The sequence below is a fragment of the Salmo trutta genome, chromosome 12 (assembly GCF_901001165.1).
Source record: "Salmo trutta chromosome 12, fSalTru1.1, whole genome shotgun sequence".
Lineage (NCBI taxonomy): Eukaryota > Metazoa > Chordata > Actinopteri > Salmoniformes > Salmonidae > Salmo > Salmo trutta.
The window spans coordinates 81,175,598-81,195,534 of NC_042968.1; the positions used below are offsets into that span (position 1 = coordinate 81,175,598).

General features: G+C 46.4%; 1 protein-coding gene across 5 annotated transcripts in view; it reads left to right on the top strand.

The window, feature by feature from the left end:
- Window positions 1-2,168: 2,168 nt before the first annotated feature.
- The window catches only part of LOC115204373 (pleckstrin homology-like domain family B member 2), a 42,075-nt gene continuing 24,306 nt past the window's right edge, over window positions 2,169-19,937 (top strand). The window contains exons 1-6 of one of the 5 annotated variants that reach the window (XM_029769891.1): window positions 2,169-2,641; window positions 8,833-8,907; window positions 9,207-9,330; window positions 9,969-10,151; window positions 16,261-16,380; window positions 17,298-18,343. In XM_029769891.1, the coding sequence (XP_029625751.1) occupies window positions 2,639-2,641; window positions 8,833-8,907; window positions 9,207-9,330; window positions 9,969-10,151; window positions 16,261-16,380; window positions 17,298-18,343 (1,551 nt within the window). In that variant the 5' untranslated portion in view covers window positions 2,169-2,638. Of the gene's footprint in view, window positions 2,642-8,832; window positions 8,908-9,206; window positions 9,331-9,968; window positions 10,152-13,939; window positions 14,116-16,260; window positions 16,381-17,297; window positions 18,344-19,937 lie in introns of those variants that run through there. The other 4 variants (XM_029769889.1, XM_029769890.1, XM_029769892.1 and 1 more) reach the window with 4 other exon arrangements.

Genomic DNA, 19,937 nt, shown 5'->3' on the forward strand with positions numbered 1-19,937 from the left:
GAGCTTGCGATAGGAATCCGGAGATTCTCCAAATCTGGAGATTTGGTGGAGAAAAGCAGTCCGATATGCACTGGGTTGAATCGCGCTGTGCAGACTGGCAGGAGTTGACCGGCCTAAGGTTAGCTGATGACTACTAGCAGTGGCTAGTTGACTACTAGCTAGTAGCTAGTTAGCTGGCTAGCTTCTGTTGGGGGTTCCGGTTCTAAAGTATAGAAAATAGCAGATCCATACCACATTGGGTGAGGCGGGTTGCAGGAGAGTATATTGGGAAAAAAAGATATATATACAGGACACGACAAGACAAAGATGTATGACTGCTATGCCATCTTGGATCATATAGGAATATATGTAGAAATTAGGGCTGTCAAACTATTAAAAAAAATATTGAGTTAATCGCAGGATTTGCTGTGACTAATCTCGATTTATCGCAAATTCAGAATTTGATCGAATTGAGCTGTAAAAAATGTATACAAAAAGCATTACAAAAATATTGACGTCTTGATTTTGTCCAAGATAACGGTTATCAAAATTAGGTAAATTTATACGGCACACTTTCTTAAAACTCAATGTCAACTTGTTTTGACATCCCATTATTTTTAGCTGTATCGATTGTGGATTTTGGATGATTTTAGTGTATTTTGAACAGTTTCAAACGGACAAGTTTGTAATATGCCAATATATTTTTGTACATGCAGTACCAGTCAAAAATTTGGACACAGCTACTCATTCATGGGTTTTTCTTTATTTTTACTATTTTCTACATTATAAAATAATAGTGAAGACATCTCAACTAGGAAACAACACATATGGATTCACGTAGTAACCAAAAAAGTGTTAATTTTAGATTGTAGTTTCTTCAAAGTAGACACCCTTTGCCTTGATGACAGCTTTGCACACTCTTGGCATTCTCTCAACCAGCTTCACCTGGAATACATTTCCAACAGTCTTGATGGAGTTCCCACATATGCTGAGTACTTGCTGGCTGCTTTTCCTCCTCTCTGCTGTCCAACTCATCCCAAAGGTCGAGTGGAGGCCAGGTCCTCTGATGCAGCACTCCATCACTCTCCTTCTTGGTCAAATAACCCTTACACAGCCTGGAGGTGTGTTGGGTCATTGTCCTGTTGAAAAACAAGTGATAGTCCTACTAAGCGCAAACCAGATGGAATGGCGTATCGCTGCAGAATGCTGTGGTAGCCATGCTGGTGAAGTGTGAATTCTAAATAAATCACTGACAGTGTCACCAGCAAAGCACCCCCACACTATCACACCTCCTCCTCCATGGTTCATGGTGGGAAACACACATACTGACCCTTTTTTAAATTTCTGCTTAAAATGATATACCCAAATCTAACTGCCTGTAGCTCAGGACCTGAAGCAAGGATATGCATATTATTGATACCATTTGAAAGGAAACACTTTGAAGTCTGTGGAAATGTGAAATTAATGTGGGAGAATATAACACATTAGATCTGGTAAAAGATAATACAAAGAAAAAAACACTCATTTTCAATTTATTTTTGTTCCATCATCTTTGAAATGCAAGAGAAAGGCCAATATATGACTTAGGAATCTAGGCGCAATTTAGGTTTTGGCCACTAGATGGCAGCATTGTATGTGCACCATTTTAGACTGATCCAATGAACCATTGCATTTCTGTTCAAAATGTTGTATCAAGTCTGCCCATTTTTCAAGTTCATAACTGTGCACTCTCCTCAAAGAATAGCATCGTATTCTTTCACTGTAATAGCTACTGTAAACTGGACAGTACAGTTAGATTAACAAGAATTGAAGCTTTCTGCCCATATCAGATATGTCTATGTCCTGGGAAATGTTCTTGTACGTACAACCTCATGATAATCCCATTAGCGCATGTTAGCTCAACCGTCCCACGGGGGGCACACCGATCATGTAGAGGTTAACCCCATAGAGATAGAGATATGCTGGTGGCATGCAACGACACCGACATGCATTTCTTTATGTCAGATGTCTACTTCGTCTGCTATGCAGATATCGACGAACAGAAGGAGTGTAATTCATACATTTCGATCCAAATATTTTGTATAAAGATAAGCAGTATATTGTTAGATTATAGGAGTAACTCAGGTAGGCGTGAAGCAGTCCTCCTCACCTCAAGGTCAACTGTCAGAGTCCGTTGCAGCGCTGGGGTGCACTGCCTTCATATCACAGGCCTGCTGTAGCTAAAGCTTAATAATAACCACACCATACCAAACCTTCACAAACGTTTCTAAACTTTATTACGGTGATATCAAAAGTAAATCAAGCCATTGTTTATAGGGAAAATATGAGCAGAAGAGCGAATGTAAACCCGGGAAAAAAACTCACTACCCTCCCCTCAAGCTCTTTAAGGGGAGGGGGGTTTCCTGTTTACAAAAATATGTATCCTTCCGTCCAGAAGAGATGACAATCCGCAAGTTTCATTCCACCAATAATGCTACAGTCTTCTTTTGGACTTGTAAATATTCTGTCGAGAGTCGAGACCTTAATGGCACCGAAGAACCCCCCTCCCCAACTAACAGTGTCTCGCCCTGTAAAGAGATGCCCTCCTCGTAATTAGATTCATTTGCCATTAACGTCCATTTCGGGAGTTATAACTGAAGCTTGCAGTTCGACTTCAACAATGGTACGTTTTTTTCCTACAATTTTACAAGTGGTCAAAGTGGTCTGACTGTAGCTTGAAGCTCTAACTGATTTAAAAAAATATTCCTTCCTACACTGTTAGTTATTTTATCATTTTTAAACAGTCTCTGATAGTAGGCTACAGATGTTGTAATCCTGAACACTGCAGGTAACAATGGCTACATTATTATCCTCTGAATAATGTGACTTGCAGCAGCAGATACAAATGTATCAAAAACCCAAATTCCTTTACATTTTATGATCTGGCCCCAGATGAGAGCTGTTACTAGGATTCCATTGGAGGAGAGATGTGAGACAGCACTCTGATGGTATTTACACTGTAAACACAACTGTATGTCCATGGTCATTAGGACAGGAATGACTTTGAATACATGTGGAGGATGTAACGTTTTATCAATTGATTAATACTATATAGATCAGGAGCTGACTCTTGACCTCTTGAAGGGAAATGGTGGTAGATATAGTTATATATAGTGACCGTTTGCCCGGTTGTGTCATTCCCCTCGTGAGCTCATGATGGACTTTCAGACGATAGCCCACTATTAAGATTCACTCTGGACCATGACCTGGTTCCCAGAGCCTAAACACAGCATGGGTGTTTTGACATGCAATAACACAGCTGAGTGAACACACAATCTGTTTCTGCTTAGATGGGTTTTTAACAGAGTAATGCTGAGACTCACTTTAAAATTAATGCCAAACAAAAACCAATGGTTGCAAAGTAATCAAACCAAACAACTCAAAGTAGGATTACACAAGGATTATGTTATATCTAGCCTAGCTGTAGAAGAACGCACATCTGCACAGTTTCACATTGTACATCACTCTGTCGTTTAATGACATGTGCCACTCATTCTGACAACCCATTCATCCGTAAAGCAGCACACTGTCGTAAACCATAACAACGTACAGTATGACGTACAGCACGTCGTACCATACATAACATTTCTCCCCCCTTTCCAAAACCAGGGACTGGTATCATATATAAAATGTCCATAGGGCAAGAACCTAGAGTGATACCTGTAAGAAATAAACATTAACCCTTAAACGGAAGGACTCTCCAAACTAGCCAGTTCAGTCCATTAACATGGAGGTTGACTAAGACACCTACCGGAGCCTAAGAATGAAAAGAGGTTAAGTAGTCCCCCAGATGAGCAGGGCGAGTTCGTGCCCGCATAGGCCTTTCTTCAACCGCCACCGCTTGTGGCTCTGGCCCTTGGGGAGCCCACAGAGGCTGGGGCTCGGGTGGTAGTGGTGGGGGAGGTCCATCCGGTGGCGTCTCTGGCCTGCATGTCTGTTCTGTGTGCATTCGTATTCCTTGAGGGGCAGGGACTTTTCTGAGGCGGCTGGCGTGCCAGCGTGATCCATTGCTCAACATGAATGTGGCGGGCCCCAGTTGTCGACTGACCTGCAAGGGGTCTGACCAGAATGAGGCCATTTTGTTGCACCGCTGAGGCCGTCGGGCTCGGACCCAGTCAGACACTTGGATGATCGACTTCATCACCCTGTGTGCCTTGTCAAAACGCTGTTTCATTGCTCTTTGGTGCCTGGTCACTGCCTGCTTTTCTTGGGTGCACCTAGTCGCCGGTTCTGCAACTCTCTGTGTTCTGAGTCTGTCCAGTGGCAGTTCCATCTCACGACCTAGCATGAGGGATGCCGGGGAGACCTGTGTTGTTGTGTGTTTGCTTGCTCTGTAGTGCATTAGCGTTTGATTCAAAGCAGTTTGGAACGTGTACCCCTGGACCAGGTGCGCTCTGATGCCAGTCTTGAGCGTTTGGTTGAAGCGTTCCACCCCTCCGTTAGCTTGTGGGTTGTAGTAGGCCGTGCGGATGTGTTTGATTCCCTTGTTGCTGAGATATGAGGAGAACTCGGCAGAGATTAGCTGGGGCCCATTGTCCGTGGTAAGGGTGAGGGGTAGGCCCCACCTTGTGAACAGGCTGTCTAGGATGTCCACGATGGCCTGTGCTGTGACAGTTCCGACAGGAACCACTTCTGGCCACTTAGAGTGGAGGTCATACACCACCACCAGGAAGCGCTGATGGTGAGGGACTGCGTGTCCATGGATCTCGCCACAGATGTCCAGTTGGATGTGCTCCCAGGGGCGGGACGGCCATGCGAGAGGCTGCAGGGGGGGTGGGGTGGACTGTCCTGTTTTCCCACTGAGGAGGCATGCAGCACAATCCCTGACCAGGGCTTCAATGTCGTGGTCGATGCCTGGCCACCACACAAGGTCTCGACATCGCTGTTTGACCTTCACTATGCCCAAGTGCCCCTCGTGCGCCATGGATAGAACACGCGCATGCAGACCACTTGGGACCACAGTGCAAAACCCTCAAGAGACACAGACTTCTTCCCAGCAAGAAAGTTCGTGCTTCACCCTGACGAAAGTCGCCAGCTCTTCCGGCACGTGTGCTGGCCATCCAGTGCGTATGTAGGTGCGCAGGGTAGACAGTGTGGGATCCTGTTCCGATGCTTGCTTCAGCTCCTCCAGTGAGACGACTGACTGAAGAGGAGCGTAAAGCATTTGTACAAGCTCTGTTTCGTTGTCGTCTGGCAAGACGGTCGGAGTAGGAGCGTCAAAGGAGCGTGAGAGGAGGTCTGCCACCACGTTATCCTTCCCCGGAGTGAACTTCAGCTGACAGTCGTACTGTCTGAGGCGGTCGGCCCATCTGTGCAGCCGAAGCGGCTTGTGGCCAGTTCCTGATGCCGACAGTAGCGTTGTGAGGGACTGGTGGTCGGTTCGGAGCGTGAACAGACGGCCATATAGGTAGAGGTGCCACCTTTCGCATGCCCAGACACAGGCCAGTGCATCTCGTTCGCCCACAGAGTACCGTTGTTCTGTTGGGCTCAGGGCCCTTGAGGCGAAGGCAACGGGCCTCTCAAAGCCATTCTGCGGCTGTGAGAGGACAGCTCCTAGTGCTCCAGCTGAGGCGTCACATGTGACAATGGTGGGGCAGACGGGGTCAAAGTGAGCCAAGACTGGGGCTGTGGTGAGTTGGCTCTTCAGTGAGCGGACCGCGTCTGAGCAGGCTGCCATCCAGGCCCATGGCTCATCCTTCTTGAGGAGCTGGCGAAGGGGCGCTGTGGTCTGGGAGTAGTGGGGCAGAAACCGGAGGTAGTAAGCTGTCATGCCCAAGAATGAGGCCACCTGAGAGGCTGAGGTCGGTTCCGGGATCCTGTGGACGGCTTCAGTGTTCGACATGAGTGGGGCAATGCCTTTGGCCGACAGGCGGAACCCCACAAACTCGACGGCTGGAGCTGCAAAGGTGCACTTTCCACCGTTAAGGGTCAGGTTGTTCTGCAGTAGAGTGCTGAATACACTGTGGAGTCGATAATCATGGATGTGGAGGTCAGGGCCATGGACCACGATGTCATCCAGATAGACCGCCACCCCAGGTATTCCAGCGAGGATGGTGCTCATCACCTTCTGGAAGCAGCTGGGGGCGGAGCTAAGTCCAAAAGGCATGCGTGTATATCTGAACACGCCAGCATGTGTGACAAAGGCCGTGAGGTCTCTGCTAGCTGCATGGAGGGGTACCTGAAGATAACCCTGATGAAGGTCAAGCTTCGTGAAGATCGTGGAGCCATGGAATTGTGCGGACAACGGCCTTGTTCACAGCACGGAGATCCACGCAGGTCCGAATTCCACCTGACTTTTTGGTTGCAATGACCAAGTTTGAACTCCAGGGGGCAGCGTTGACTGGCTCAATGATACCTGCATCCAACTGTGCCTGGAGATCTTTTTATGACGTCATCACGCAGTGCAAAGGGAATGCGCCGCAGGGGCTGCATGACTGGGGTCACTTCCGGATTCACTAGGGGCCTGTGAGTAAAGGCTGTGAGGCAGCCCAGTCCATCAAACAGAGTTGGCCAGTTCTGTTGCCATGTGCAGGTAACTTGGTGGATAGCTGACCCACTGTCATCTCTCAGCGTGAATCCCAAGCCTGTGAAGAGGTCGAGGCCCAAGAGGTTGGCACCCCGCTTTGCAACATGAAATGTGAATGATGGCAGATGCTTGGTGCCGTAGTGTACTGGGACCTGGAGGGTGCCTACAATGTCTATCTTGGATCTACCGTACCCACATAGGGCAGTAGAGGGCTGTTGGAGTGGTAGGTGACTGAAAAACTTGTAGTAAGTGGCAAGGTTGAGCAATGACACCACAGCGCCAGTATCCAGCAGCAAAGGCAAACCCACCTCACCCAGCTGCACAGTGCATGTCCTGAATGACACATGGTTGGTGGAGACAGTTTGGATTTCCATGCGTTCATGTTGAGAGTGAGATGAAAGTAAGGGCATGTGCTGGGTGGAGCTAGTAGCTGGGGCAGAACGACACACTTTCGCAAAGTGATTGTATTTTGAACAGTTCTTGCATATTTTCCCATGGGCTCGGCAGTTTGAAGCCCTTGAATTGTGAGAGCTAGCCCCACAGTTGCCACAGCTACTTCTGTTTGTTTGTCTGTGTGCCTGCTGCACGGGCATGCCGGTGTCTGTGTCCATGCAGCTATCGACGTGGGAGGCCATGCGCAGCGCGTGATCGTTGTAGTGCGCCTGCTCGAGCTGAAGCTGCTGTGTGAGAATGGCTGGGGGCCGAGTGTATGCTGCAGATCTGTCTGTTAGCATAGTAGAGCATTCCAACGCCACTTCAACCTGGAGTGCTATTTTAATAGCTCCATCTAGTTGTAAATTATCCGATTCCAAAAGCAGTTTCTCCCTTGTCTTTTCACATAGCGTCCCCTCTATCAACTGATCCCTGATGATCTCATCCTGAAGTGTCCCGTAGTTACAAGAGCTAGCCAAATCCCTCAGATTAGCCACGAAGCTTTGAATGGACTCACCCGGCCGTTGGTGTCTCTTCCGTAGCCGGTAGCGTCGGAGGAGCACTCGCTCTTTCCCGGCGAAGTGGTTCTGTAGGAGGCTGACTGCAGCAGTGAATGTAGGAGCCGATCCAAGCGCTCTGAAAATCCTCTGTCCCTCTGTACCGAGGCAGTGACGGAGCAGTGCTGTCCTCCGCTTGTCGGAGATTGTAGAAAAGTCCATAGCTTCGAGATAAGTGTTAAAGCTTTCAAGCCAGTTATTCCACGGGACTGGAGGTTCGCCCGGCACGGCGAGGAATGGTGCTGGCGGTGGTAAACTGAATTCAACCATCTTCGTCGCCAATGTTATATCTAGCCTAGCTGTAGAAGAACGCACATCTGCACAGTTTCACATTGTACATCACTCTGTCGTTTAATGACATGTGCCACTCATCCTGACAACCCATTCCTCCGTAAAGCAGCACACTGTCATAAACCATAACAACGTACACTATGACGAACAGCACGTCGTACCATACATAACAGATTACTTTTAACAATTTCCACAGGACATTAAAAAGTTTGGTAACAGGATGACGTTTGTGCTGTTTGTGCTGCACTGTTCTTCAAGTAAATGTGTTTTTAGTGTTTAAAAAAAAAAGAGTCTCGACATCGCTCTGTTACTGTGGAGATGCCCAAGTCCCAACTGCCCCTGAAGTTAGGGAATAATATGATGGTATTATCAGTGACCTCATACAGGACGTGAGCTTTCAATGAGAGGAAATGCATGAGTTTTCACAACTCCTGGGGCACAAGGACATACCTAGAAACTAGCAGGAGACTGGAGCAGTGGGATTAACACTTCACATTAGTTTCAGCTCTAATCAGTTTCCACTGGATTATTGTGATTTGTCAGTCTGAGTTTAATAACTTGTCCTCACTCCTCAATTTTCGGGGTTACTTGTTTTTTTCTACTTTTACTGACTCTCTGTTTCTCTATTCTATTTAGATGAAATCTTTTCAACAATTCTCTCACTTTCTCTTTCTGTAGTTTCTGTCTCGCTCCCCCTCTCTCAAAATCCCCTGAATCTGTTCCTAATTTTCTCTCCTAAACCACTCCCATTCCTTTTTCCCACCACATTCTCCATCCTGATGTAAGGCCATCTCCCTCTGGAACTTCCTATGACATCCATCTGTTCTCAGAGAGTTGTTAGTGTGTGTGTGTGTGTGTGTGTGTGTGTGTGTGTGTGTGTGTGTGTGTGTGTGTGTGTGTGTGTGTGTGTGTGTGTGTGTGTGTGTGTGTGTGTGTGTGTGTGTGTGTGTGTGTGTGTGTGTGTGTCTGGGTCGACTCTTGGGCTTACATCGTTCTGCTGGTTTATAGGACTCAGACACAAGCAGCTGTACAGAGAGCCAGTCCCAGGCAGAGTCTGATCAGCAAGTTCTAGCTACACCCATGGTGAGTACACACACACACACACACACACACACACACACACACACACACACACACACACACACACACACACCAGTGGAGGCTGCTAAGGGGAGGACGGCTCATAATAATAGCTGGAACTGAGCAAATGGAATGACATGATGTATTTGATACCATTCCACCAGTTCCACTTCAGTCATTACCACGAACCCGTCCTCCCCAATAAGGTGCCACCAACCTCCTGTGACACACACACACTCTCTATTTTGTTAAAGCTCACAGCACTACTCCAGGACCCTACCTCACTTTCTCTTTCCCCACAGAGGCCACCACTCAACCTGATAGAGACTGGAGGAGGCCTGAAGGTACAGACGACCACACCTCACCTGGTTGGCCTGGGCAGTGGCCGGCTCAGTGTTGCCATCACACTTATGCCCCTAAATGAAGGTATGCACACTACACACACACACACACACACACACACACACACACACACACACACACACACACACACACACACACACACACACACACACACACACACACACACACACACACACACACACAAAGAAATAACCTAGATGCATTTATGTAAATAAAGTCCAATTGATTTCTAGAGAACACAAACACAGTTCTGTAGACTTTCTGTATTTCCCAAAAGGGAGGGACTGAACTGCAAGTACTCTGGTGTGAGTGTGTCTCTAAGACCCAGGATGATTTGACTTAGCAATGCAGTGTGAATGCCATATCAGTGCATAGTCACATGCCTTTTAAATGAACCAGTGCTAAATGTAGAGGGGTTATGACCAGCACTACTGTATGCATGAAAGAAAGGGGAAAGGTGTTACCTAGTCAGATGCACAACTGAACGCATTCAACCAAAATGTGTCTTCCCACATTTAACCCAACCCCTCTACAGCACATTTTTCCACCTTGCCGGCTCTGGGATTCTAACCAGTGACCTTTTGGTTACTGGCCCAACGCTCTTAACCGCTAGGCTACCTGCCATGTGTTGATGTTTCATATGGGGTGCTATGTGCTACAGAGACAGTAGCTTTCAATGACGAGACTTTTCTGTGTTTCAGGTGTGACCCGAATTGGCCGAGAGGATGCGTCCGTACCTCAAGACATCACTATTGAGGGCCTGGGTATAGAGGCAGAGCATTGTCGTATTATAAACAGAGGAGGAGTCATCACCCTTCACCCTTCCGGAAACCTGTGCTCACTTGATGGAGTCCATGTCTCAAAGCCAACATTGCTGACACAAGGTAACACACTTGTAATACACACACTCACATATGCACATGCATGCATACCCACACACACTTGTCATCAACATACACACATATTAAATTGTTCATATGCAAACATACAGATGCATACAAGTATCAGATTGAGGTGAAGTAGAAAGTATTTTCAACTCCTCTGGTCTTGTCTAAGGATGTAATCTCCTGTAGTGTTAGGACAACAAACTGTGAGAATTAATGATTTCTTGTCGCCGGTCAGTTACCCATCAGGCCAGGCTGTTGACATACAGTAGGCCCGCCCTATTGAGATTGGGTGAGGTGCTTAGTGGGGTGAGACTTCCCATATGCTGTAACTCTGACTCTCCCTAGGAGTAATACTGGACCTATCATACCCACTCCTCCTCTACTCTTCAAATCAAATCAAATCCAATTGTATTGATCACATACACATATTTAGCAGATGTTATTGCAGGTGTTGCAAAATGCTTGTGTTCCTAGCTCCAACACTGCAATAATATCTAACAATACACAACAATATACACACAAATCTAAAAGTAAAAGAATGGAATTAAGAAATGTAAAAATATTAGGACGAGCAATGTCGGAGTCCAAAGTATACATCTATATATTCTCACTGGGATCTCCCTAGTCTGTGTGGGACCAGTGTTTACAGTAGAAGGGGTAGTAGTCGATATAGTTTCTGTGCTCGCAGTTCCTAGACACACAAACACACAGATGCTTCTCAGCAAAGATACTAAGCATGGTACAGTACGTGTCTGGTATTCACGCCCCTCCTTCACACGCAGTGTATGAAATAACATTACACATCCACTTGATCACCACTCATCATCTCTGCATCATTGGCGTGTAAGAGAGAACATTTTTTGGCGTGTTTAATATTGTGTGTGTGTGTGTGTGTGTGTGTGTGTGTGTGTGTGTGTGTGTGTGTGTGTGTGTGCCCGCGCGCTCGCGCACAAGAGTCTGTGTGAGTCAGTGTGTGTGTTGAGAGAGATTTTCAACAAGGACTAAAGAACAGCATCTGGAAGTAATCAGCAGCCCCTCCCCATGATGTAACAGCAGTTGTGAGTGTGATGGAGAGCAGAGCCTGAAGGGTTTCAGCAGTGGGCGAGGCCCCTGCCTTCCACTGCCTAACTTTCACTTGTACAAATACACCCCAAACACACACACATACACACTATCCCACGGTCCACACTCTGAGAGATGACAGTCGTCAATTTGTTAGTTCATCAGTCACTGTCACTGCTTCTTTGTATCTGTTTAATTTGAGTTATATAATAATTATTATTATATTATTATAATGTTAGCCATATGTATTAGTGTTTGTAGTGTTACCAGGACCATTGTAGTAGTTCTACCTGGTTTCTGTCGTTTTTAATGCCCTAGGGGAACCATACAGTGGTCTACATTATTTAGGTATGAAATAAACAAGGAAAAAGCACTGATTGGAGACTTGAGTGATGTGCATAACGTGCTGATGATTTTGTTTTAGACATTGCTCTTTGGACTGCTTTCTCAGCTTGGGTCGATTAGGGACAGTTCTAAATGTACTGTGAGAAAGGGGGGGGGTCCAAAATAGGGGAGGGGTTGTATAAAAAAATATGTTTTGCTTTGGGGAGGGTTGTGTGTTTTTTTTATTGGGCACAAGGGAGGGTAGTGCAATTTTTCCCTGGTTTACATTCGTGATAGTGAAGGTTGTACTATATCATTTCTTCCATCCTAGCCAAATTGCCTCATCTGCTTGCTGGCACTTCCCCTATATCAAGGTGTTTTGGTACTTCCCTTATGCACTACGCTTTTCCCTGCTAACTTTTATTATACCACAGGTTAGTATAGTCTACCAGTCTGTCTATCCTGTCCTCTATCCACCATTCATAGTGTCAATAGAGGTCAATAATAATGGAGTCTTTTTTATAGGCACGAACTCCACTATGGTTCGCTATACAAAGCTTATGGGGGAAATTAATGGCGTTTTGTAGGGTTTTTGTATCGTCTGTGGCAAACGCAGGTTTAGGAGATCTTATACATTTTGTTGTATGAGATAATCTTAATCAGCTAACGTCACTTTTTGTTAATTTTGAAGAATTTGTAATAATAAAAACATACATTACAGAAAGGCTTCATAATTCATAAAGGTCATGTTAATAATTGCATTATTGTTTTCAAGTCAGTAAAAAAGTATACTCTGGGCTGCAGGGTGAATGTCATTTGAATAATGGCGCAAAAGCATTTAGATCAGTTGCGGGTCTACTCTCGACAGTTTATAAGTGTAACCGATGTGAAATGGCTAGTTAGTTAGCGGTGGTGCGCGCTAATAGCGTTTCAATCGGTGTCGTCACTCGCTCTGAGACTTGAAGTAGGGTTTCCCCTTGCGTTGCAAGGGCCGTGGCTTTTGTTGCGCGATGGGTAACGGTGCTTCGTGGGGTGTCAGTTGTTGATGTGTGCAAGGGTCCCTGGTTCGAGCCCGGGTTGGGGTGAAGAGAGGGACGGAACCTACACTGTTACATAAGGTCTGGAAAGACACAGTCTGGCTGTTTTTTTAAGGATGATACTGAGATGTGCTGTCTGTTGCAGATCATCATTCCCCCAAGTCGTCCAATAATATTGTGGCCACGTATGCACCTGACAGGACCAGTTATTCAGGAAAGTTTAAAGCGCGCTCTGCCTCTCCAAATCCGAGCGGCTATTCCTCACGTACCTACAACCTAACCTATACAGCCTAAATATTTGTCATTTAACTTTTAAAAGGTATTACATTTTATATATGGCATAAACACAACCAGACACGATGTTTTAATCTGATTAGGCCACTTCAAAAATCTCCTGTAGGCATGCGCACATTCATCCTACTTATAATTCCAGCATTCTCAAAATGGCTTTACATTAGGTTAACATCCAACCCTTTTATGCGAGTAAAGTAGTCCTACATGTCGGATAAAACATGTCACGACATCATGGGAAAGCATGCCATTTATTAGGCTATATTAAATAAATGATGATTAACTTCACAGGGAGTGAATGTGCACGGTGATGAGTTTGATGCTCCTTTCAATAACGAGGGTCTTATTCTGGTGACATGATGATCAATGCTTGGCTGGCATTTGACAAATAAAAATAATCTCACACTTTTGTCCATAATAAATCCTCATCATGTAGCATATACCCGTACTGTATCTGCGAGCTGTTGGCTAGAGCGCATGTGCCAATAGGTTACCAGACGGTGCATATTAGCATATTAGCTATATATTTTTTGTGACAAAACCATCAGCAGGCCTAGAGTTAAAAATACATTGGAACCCATTTAAAAAAAAAATTCGGTGCATGGGGAATTTAACCGGATTTTTTATGTGCACTAAGTATTTACACACAATGGAAATACATCCCCGACTTTATTGTGCAATCCTGGTCACTTTTACAAATATTTGTACTGAGTGTATATACTGTATGTATTTTTTTACTGACAAATAAAAACAATCAGTTAATCAATCCAAACTGTGCACCTTCCGTTTGATGAATGGAAAGAGACCTCTGTTGCAAAACAACAGAAAGTTCAAAGACATTAGGAGATTGTCAATCCAAGCCTTTGAATCTGGGTAGGCCTACAAGGTAGGAAGAGATGTATTTTTTGGCAAAGTCGATATCCACGTTTGTAAACTCGAACTGCCTAGTTAAAAAGGTTACATTTCAACAACAAAAAATGTAACTGTCCCTTAGGGTCGGGGTTACAGCATCCCCCGCCACCCGCCCCTTCTCCCCCGTCCCACCAAAGCCCCCTCCTCTCCCCAATTTGGCGCGTCTGCGACCACCCAAATCAGCCAACCAGACTTGAGAATGGGGAGGAGGAGTGTCTGAGGACTCGTCAAGGTAGCAGAGGGAAGCGCCTCTGTCCCTTTGTCATGCTAATCCAGGGCAGAGGAGTTCCGTCCATCACCAACGCTCAACAGTTTGAATGGAACAGCACACAAAGGTTAGTTGTCGTCCTCGAAACAAAAACATCTCAGACGTTTTCAAAAGTTGCTCCAGAAAAGATGCGTGTCTGTTTCACCATTCTCCCTCCTCATCTTGCAGGATAATAACTTTTTTAACCCGTCAGTAATCTTTCGCGAACTCCAGTTTGGATTCGTTGTTCAATTGTAGGCTATACATGGTTTTCTTTGGTTATGTCCAGTTTGTCAAAGAGTTGCGCGCAAAATAGTCAATTTTCTTATTTTATTTTAAAGCCATTGAAATACTCGAAGTCCATTTTAGCATAGACTCAGTAGTAGGATATGCCGCACACCTTTTAGGGGACTGTTTAAACTTTAGAGGGTTTAAACGGGCTCGTGAGTGGCGTAAGGCACTGCATCTCAGTGCTAGAGGCGTCACTGGTTCGATTCCAGGCTGTATCACAATCCGGCCGTGATTGGGAGTCCCATCAGGTTGCGCACAATTGGCCCTGCGACGTCAGGGGTAGGCCGTCATTGTAAATCAGAATTTGTTCTTAACTGACTTGCCTAGTTAAACAAAGAATAAATACAAATAGTGCTGTATGGCCAAGAGTGCGCTTTTCTTAATCATTTTCATATGGTTGCATCGTTTCGCCGAAGTGGTTTGGTAGTCATTGCACGTTTCCCCGAAGTGGTTTGGTACTCATTGCACGTTTCCCCGAAGTGGGTTGGTACTCCTTGGGGAAAAATGAACAAGTGATTGGGAGGTAGCATAGATGGATGCAGAGGTCGAGAGGCCTGCGCATTGGTCCCTAATCAGAAGTCAAGCAGCCTGTTGGTCCCGAATCAGAAGTTGAGCTGCCTGTACATTGGTCCTTCATTTTTACATCTTTGCTCCAAAAGAACCATGTCATTAGTGGTCATTATGTGGTTACTTAATTTGACAAAAAGGGATAGGCTACTATTCTCAGAAGGGGCTGTGAGAGGGGGATTCCCTGAGCCTTGGGTGTTTGATTATCTGAGGTACCACACTGCCATTCTCTGTAGTAGACAGATTATTAATAGAGGATTCAAATGTTTTATTAGAACAACTTATTACAGGTCTTATCAGTTAGTAATATACAGCCTACTATATCATTTCACAAAGTAGCCGTAGTTCCAGTGGAAGGCTAGTCATAGAACACACACACACACATTGAGTAGAACCCAAATGTGTAGGAGGACTCTGTGAAGTGATTTCCCCAATAGTGTGTATAAACAAATTCCTCTGTCTGGTTTTTGCTCTGCCTTGCTGCCCTGCTGTCTGTGTGATGCTTTAACCCCCCCTCGCCCCCCCCACCACCCCACTTCTCATATGAGGGAAAGCTGTTTCAGGTGGCCAGAGCAGGGTGAACTAACTCATGCTGATGGATTGTATGTAGCTGACTGTGTAAAAGGATACCCCACTTCCTGAAGAACCATCAGCCTGGCGGAGCAGGAAACCTTGGATTATCAGACCCAGAAGACTCCGACCCTGAAGTGTGTGTGTGTGTGTGTGTGTGTGTGTGTGTGTGTGTGTGTGTGTGTGTGTGTGTGTGTGTGTGTGTGTGTGTGTGTGTGTGTGTGTGTGTTTGGGGGAAGGGAGTTGTGCATCTCTGTCATAGCCCCAGTCTCAGAGAGTAAATATTGCTGAAATCATCACAGTGTCTCAGTGTAGAAGACAGCCTGGCTCAATGACATAGATAAAAGAGAAATGGCTTATTGATTCAGGGACACAGAGCAGCCTTCTCAGTCATCAATTCTTTGTCCACAAAAGTGAGGAGAATTTTGTTTCCATCTCAGATACCATTAATGCTGGAGGCTGAATCTGTTTTCCTACTCTGTAAGGTTTCCTCATTTAGCTCCTCGGCTCCAGACAGTACGGTTTAGAGAACAGAGGGAATCTGTGATGTGCTCCTTATGCTGCCTGGACTGAGGCATCGTGACAATGTCTTACACTACTGCCCTCTGCATTAAACAATGTGTTTTACTTGGACGTTGATGTAATTGGAGAAAACTCAGTAAAGCCCTTTACTCCAAGGTAGAAACATTCTGTTGTGTGTGTGTGTGTGTGTGTGTGTATGGCTGTGTTCAAAATACTCTACAAAGCGCTCTGTTGAATGTGTGTGTATTTGTGAGAGAGTCAGTTCTGACTGTTGTTTATCCAGGATTCACACTCTGTCTGGGTAAATCCTACTTCTTCCGCTTTAACCACCCTGAGGAGGCCAGACGTATGAAGAGCATGCAGCCCCAGAAGAGTCTTGTTGCCACTATGGGCTACAGCTCAGGTAGGGACCGATCTCTCTCTCGCACAACCCTGAAGACTACACTCTTACCGCTATTTCTCTACATTTCCCAATCCTACTGCTATTCTCCCCTGTTTATCCCTTTTTCCCCTGCATGAGGAACCTGCAGAAGTGCCAAGGTGTCACTGTGATGGCTGTGTGGTAAGGAAGGGGTTCTCAGAGTTCAGAATGTATTCGTTCTCTCTATCTATCTGTCTTTTTGTCTGCTGGGGGCAAGGGTCATGCTCTGGCTCTGCTTGGCTCTACTCTGCTTTACTCAAGTCTGACGGTTATACTCTTCAGCTAAGCGATTATGTACACAGCCAAAGTCCTTGGGTCAAACTGCCCATGTAAGGTATAAATAAATGGAAGTCCACCACATTCTCCCCTGTCCGGTGTGAGTTTATCCGCTGAGAGAACAAATGACAGCATGTCAGCACAGATAAACAGAGCCTGAGGTCAGCCAGCCCAGGTGGTCTCAGAGCAGAAACCCTGCACTGCATGCTGGGCCGCAGGGGCCGGGTCGGTGGGAGGAAGGGGCGTGCAGACAGAGGTGATTCCTCAGGGTTCAGGCTCTCCCTCAGTGCCAGAAAGTACAAAGGCATTCCGGCCCGTCTCACTCCGCCAGCATTCTTCCATTTTTAGAAGAAGCTTTCCTTAACCACGAACTGTGTTTGTTTTGGGCCCAGAATCGTCTGAAGGACGTTCTTCGCTGGTTTCTCCCTCCTTAGTCAGCATACTACATGGGCTGATCACTGTTTGGTTATTAGATCCCACTCAGGCTGGTTGCCTCAGTCTCTCTCAGCTTATAGGCGTTAGGCTTGAGGGTGTGTATAGGGTGTGTTTTGCTGTGCTCCAAGACAGGATCATATATACACATTCATGAGAGTTTGGTTTCTATGCATCTGATGTTTCCACAGACTGTGTAAAGACTGAGCACAGCAATGGCGGCTCAGTGGATGGCACCATGATGAGAGGCTCCCGATCGAAGGCGGAGCTGCAGGACCTGATGGAGACTCTGCAGCGCAGGAAGAGTGCTCTAGAGGCTAGCCTGAGGGCCAGCACAGAATCTACCCGTACCTACCTCAGCCTGCCCCCTCCTAGCCCCCTGTCCCCCACGCCCCCCAGGAGTGCCGAGCGCACCCCCTCCTCCAGAGGCCTCCCCTACATAACCAGTAGTAGCACGCCCCCCTCCCCTCGCCAGCGTGAGCGTCCTCTCAGCCCCAAACCACCATACACCCGCTCACGCCACCAATCACAGGACAGCCTGCTCCTCTCTAGCTCCTCTGACGGGCATCGCCCAAATGTAGCCAGTTCTCTCCTGTCCATGTGGAATGGTTCCTCTTCCTATGGGGATCCTGCACCCCGTCCTCCTCAGGGCCACAGTGGGGCGGCCAGCATGCCCTCCAGCCCTCGTCTAGGCCGCAGGTTCTATGCCCAGGGCCGGAACGGGGACAATGGTATGGACCCTGCACCACGTCAGAGGAAGTACTCTACAGGGTCACTCAACGGCCTGGGCTCTACCCACAGCCGCTCTCTACCCCGCCTCCACCGGTCGGCAGACTCTGCAGCCCTGTCCCTGCCCCCACGCCGCTCCATGGGCTCACACAGAGGGGAGAAGGGTTCTGTGTCCCTGTCCTCCAAAACGAGGCGCAGCCTGTCTCCTCTGGAGCGGCCGCCAGACGTAACAGTGCTAGCAACAGCCAGCATACCGGGTACTCCCCGCAGGGCCAGCCTGGCCTCTCTGGCCTCTCTGGGCTGTGAACTGGAGCATGGGGGCCTGCGGGGCTCCTCACCCTGCCTGGACCTGGGCCTGGGGGAGAGGAGGCAGTCCTTTGGGAAGGGTGGGCTGGGGCTGAGATCAAGAAGAGGCAGCATCAGCTCTCTGAATGGGAAGGAGGAGCTTACAGACTATCACAAGCACCAGAGAGACGAGAGGCTCAGAGAACAGGAGGTGCAGAGACTGGTGAGATAAACACAGCCTTAGATCAATCATTTTACTTGTTGTCTAATGCACTCTATTCATTATTATTACACATTTTTTGTTATTATGTCATTATTATTATTATTATCCTGCCTTTATTCTTCAGTCTAGATTCTACTACTCTAGCAGGCTCTGATTGTGTGACTTCGACACCTGGTTTCATTCTGCTAGTTCGTCTGGTCCCGTCTCTTTACTAGGGACTGTTATGAATACATGAAAGTGCTTATAGTGCTTTGATTTCAGCTTTTATTTCTTGAGAAGGCTAATTGGATGTTCTGGCTAGTTGTCATCATGTTTCATTGACTGAACTCACTCTCACACTCCTGCTGTAAAGAGATGGAACACACGGAGCGATGCGCCATGAACCAGTTGGTCAGACTGTTGGACAGACAGTTGGTCAGACTGATGGTCAGACTGTTGGTCAGACTGTTGGTCAGACAGTTGGTCAGACAGTTGGTCAGACAGTTGGTCAGACTGATGGTCAGACTGATGGTCAGACTGTTGGTCAGACAGTTGGTCAGGCAGTTGGTCAGGCAGTTGGTCAGACTGTTGGTCAGACTGGTTAAGACTCATTTGAACATTGTGCTCCTCGGAAAATCACTTGATTACATTTGAAATGTAGTTTCTCTGGTTTTATTGTGTTTCTATGGGTAGTTTATAGGTTGTTTGATCAGGCTTTTGGGTGATGACATGATCCCATTGTGTTGAAAAAAGACTCTGTAAATAGATGAAAATACCCATCTATGAAACAATTGGATCCCAATAGCACAGTCTGAGTCTAATGAATAGTATATTGGCAATAATATGTGACTGTGTTAACCACTGGTCCTCTCCCTGTAATGTGTGACTGTGTTAACCACTGGTCCTCTTCCTGTAATGTGTGACTGTGTTAACCACTTGTCATCTTAATGTAATGTGTGACTGTGTTAACCACTGGTCATCTTAATGTAATGTGTGACTGTGTTAACCACTGGTCATCTTCTTGTAATGTGTGACTGTGTTAACCACTGGTCATCTTCCTGTAATGTGTGACTGTGTTAACCACTGGTCCTCTCCCTGTAATGTGTGACTGTGTTAACCACTGGTCATCTTAATGTAATGTGTGACTGTGTTAACCACTGGTCCTCTTCCTGTAATGTGTGACTGTGTTAACCACTGGTTTTCTTCTTGTAATGTGTGACTGTGTTAACCACTGGTTTTCTTCCTGTAATGTGTGACTGTGTTAACCACTGGTCCTCTCCCTGTAATGTGTGACTGTGTTAACCACTGGTCATCTTAATGTAATGTGTGACTGTGTTAACCACTGGTTTTCTTCCTGTAATGTGTGACTGTGTTAACCACTGGTCATCTTAATGTAATGTGTGACTGTGTTAACCACTGGTCATCTTAATGTAATGTGTGACTGTGTTCACCACTGGTCCTCTCCCTGTAATGTGTGACTGTTAACCACTGGTCATCTTAATGTAATGTGTGACTGTGTTAACCACTGGTCCTCTTCCTGTAATGTGTGACTGTGTTAACCACTGGTCCTCTTCCTGTAATGTGTGACTGTGTTAACCACTGGTCCTCTTAATGG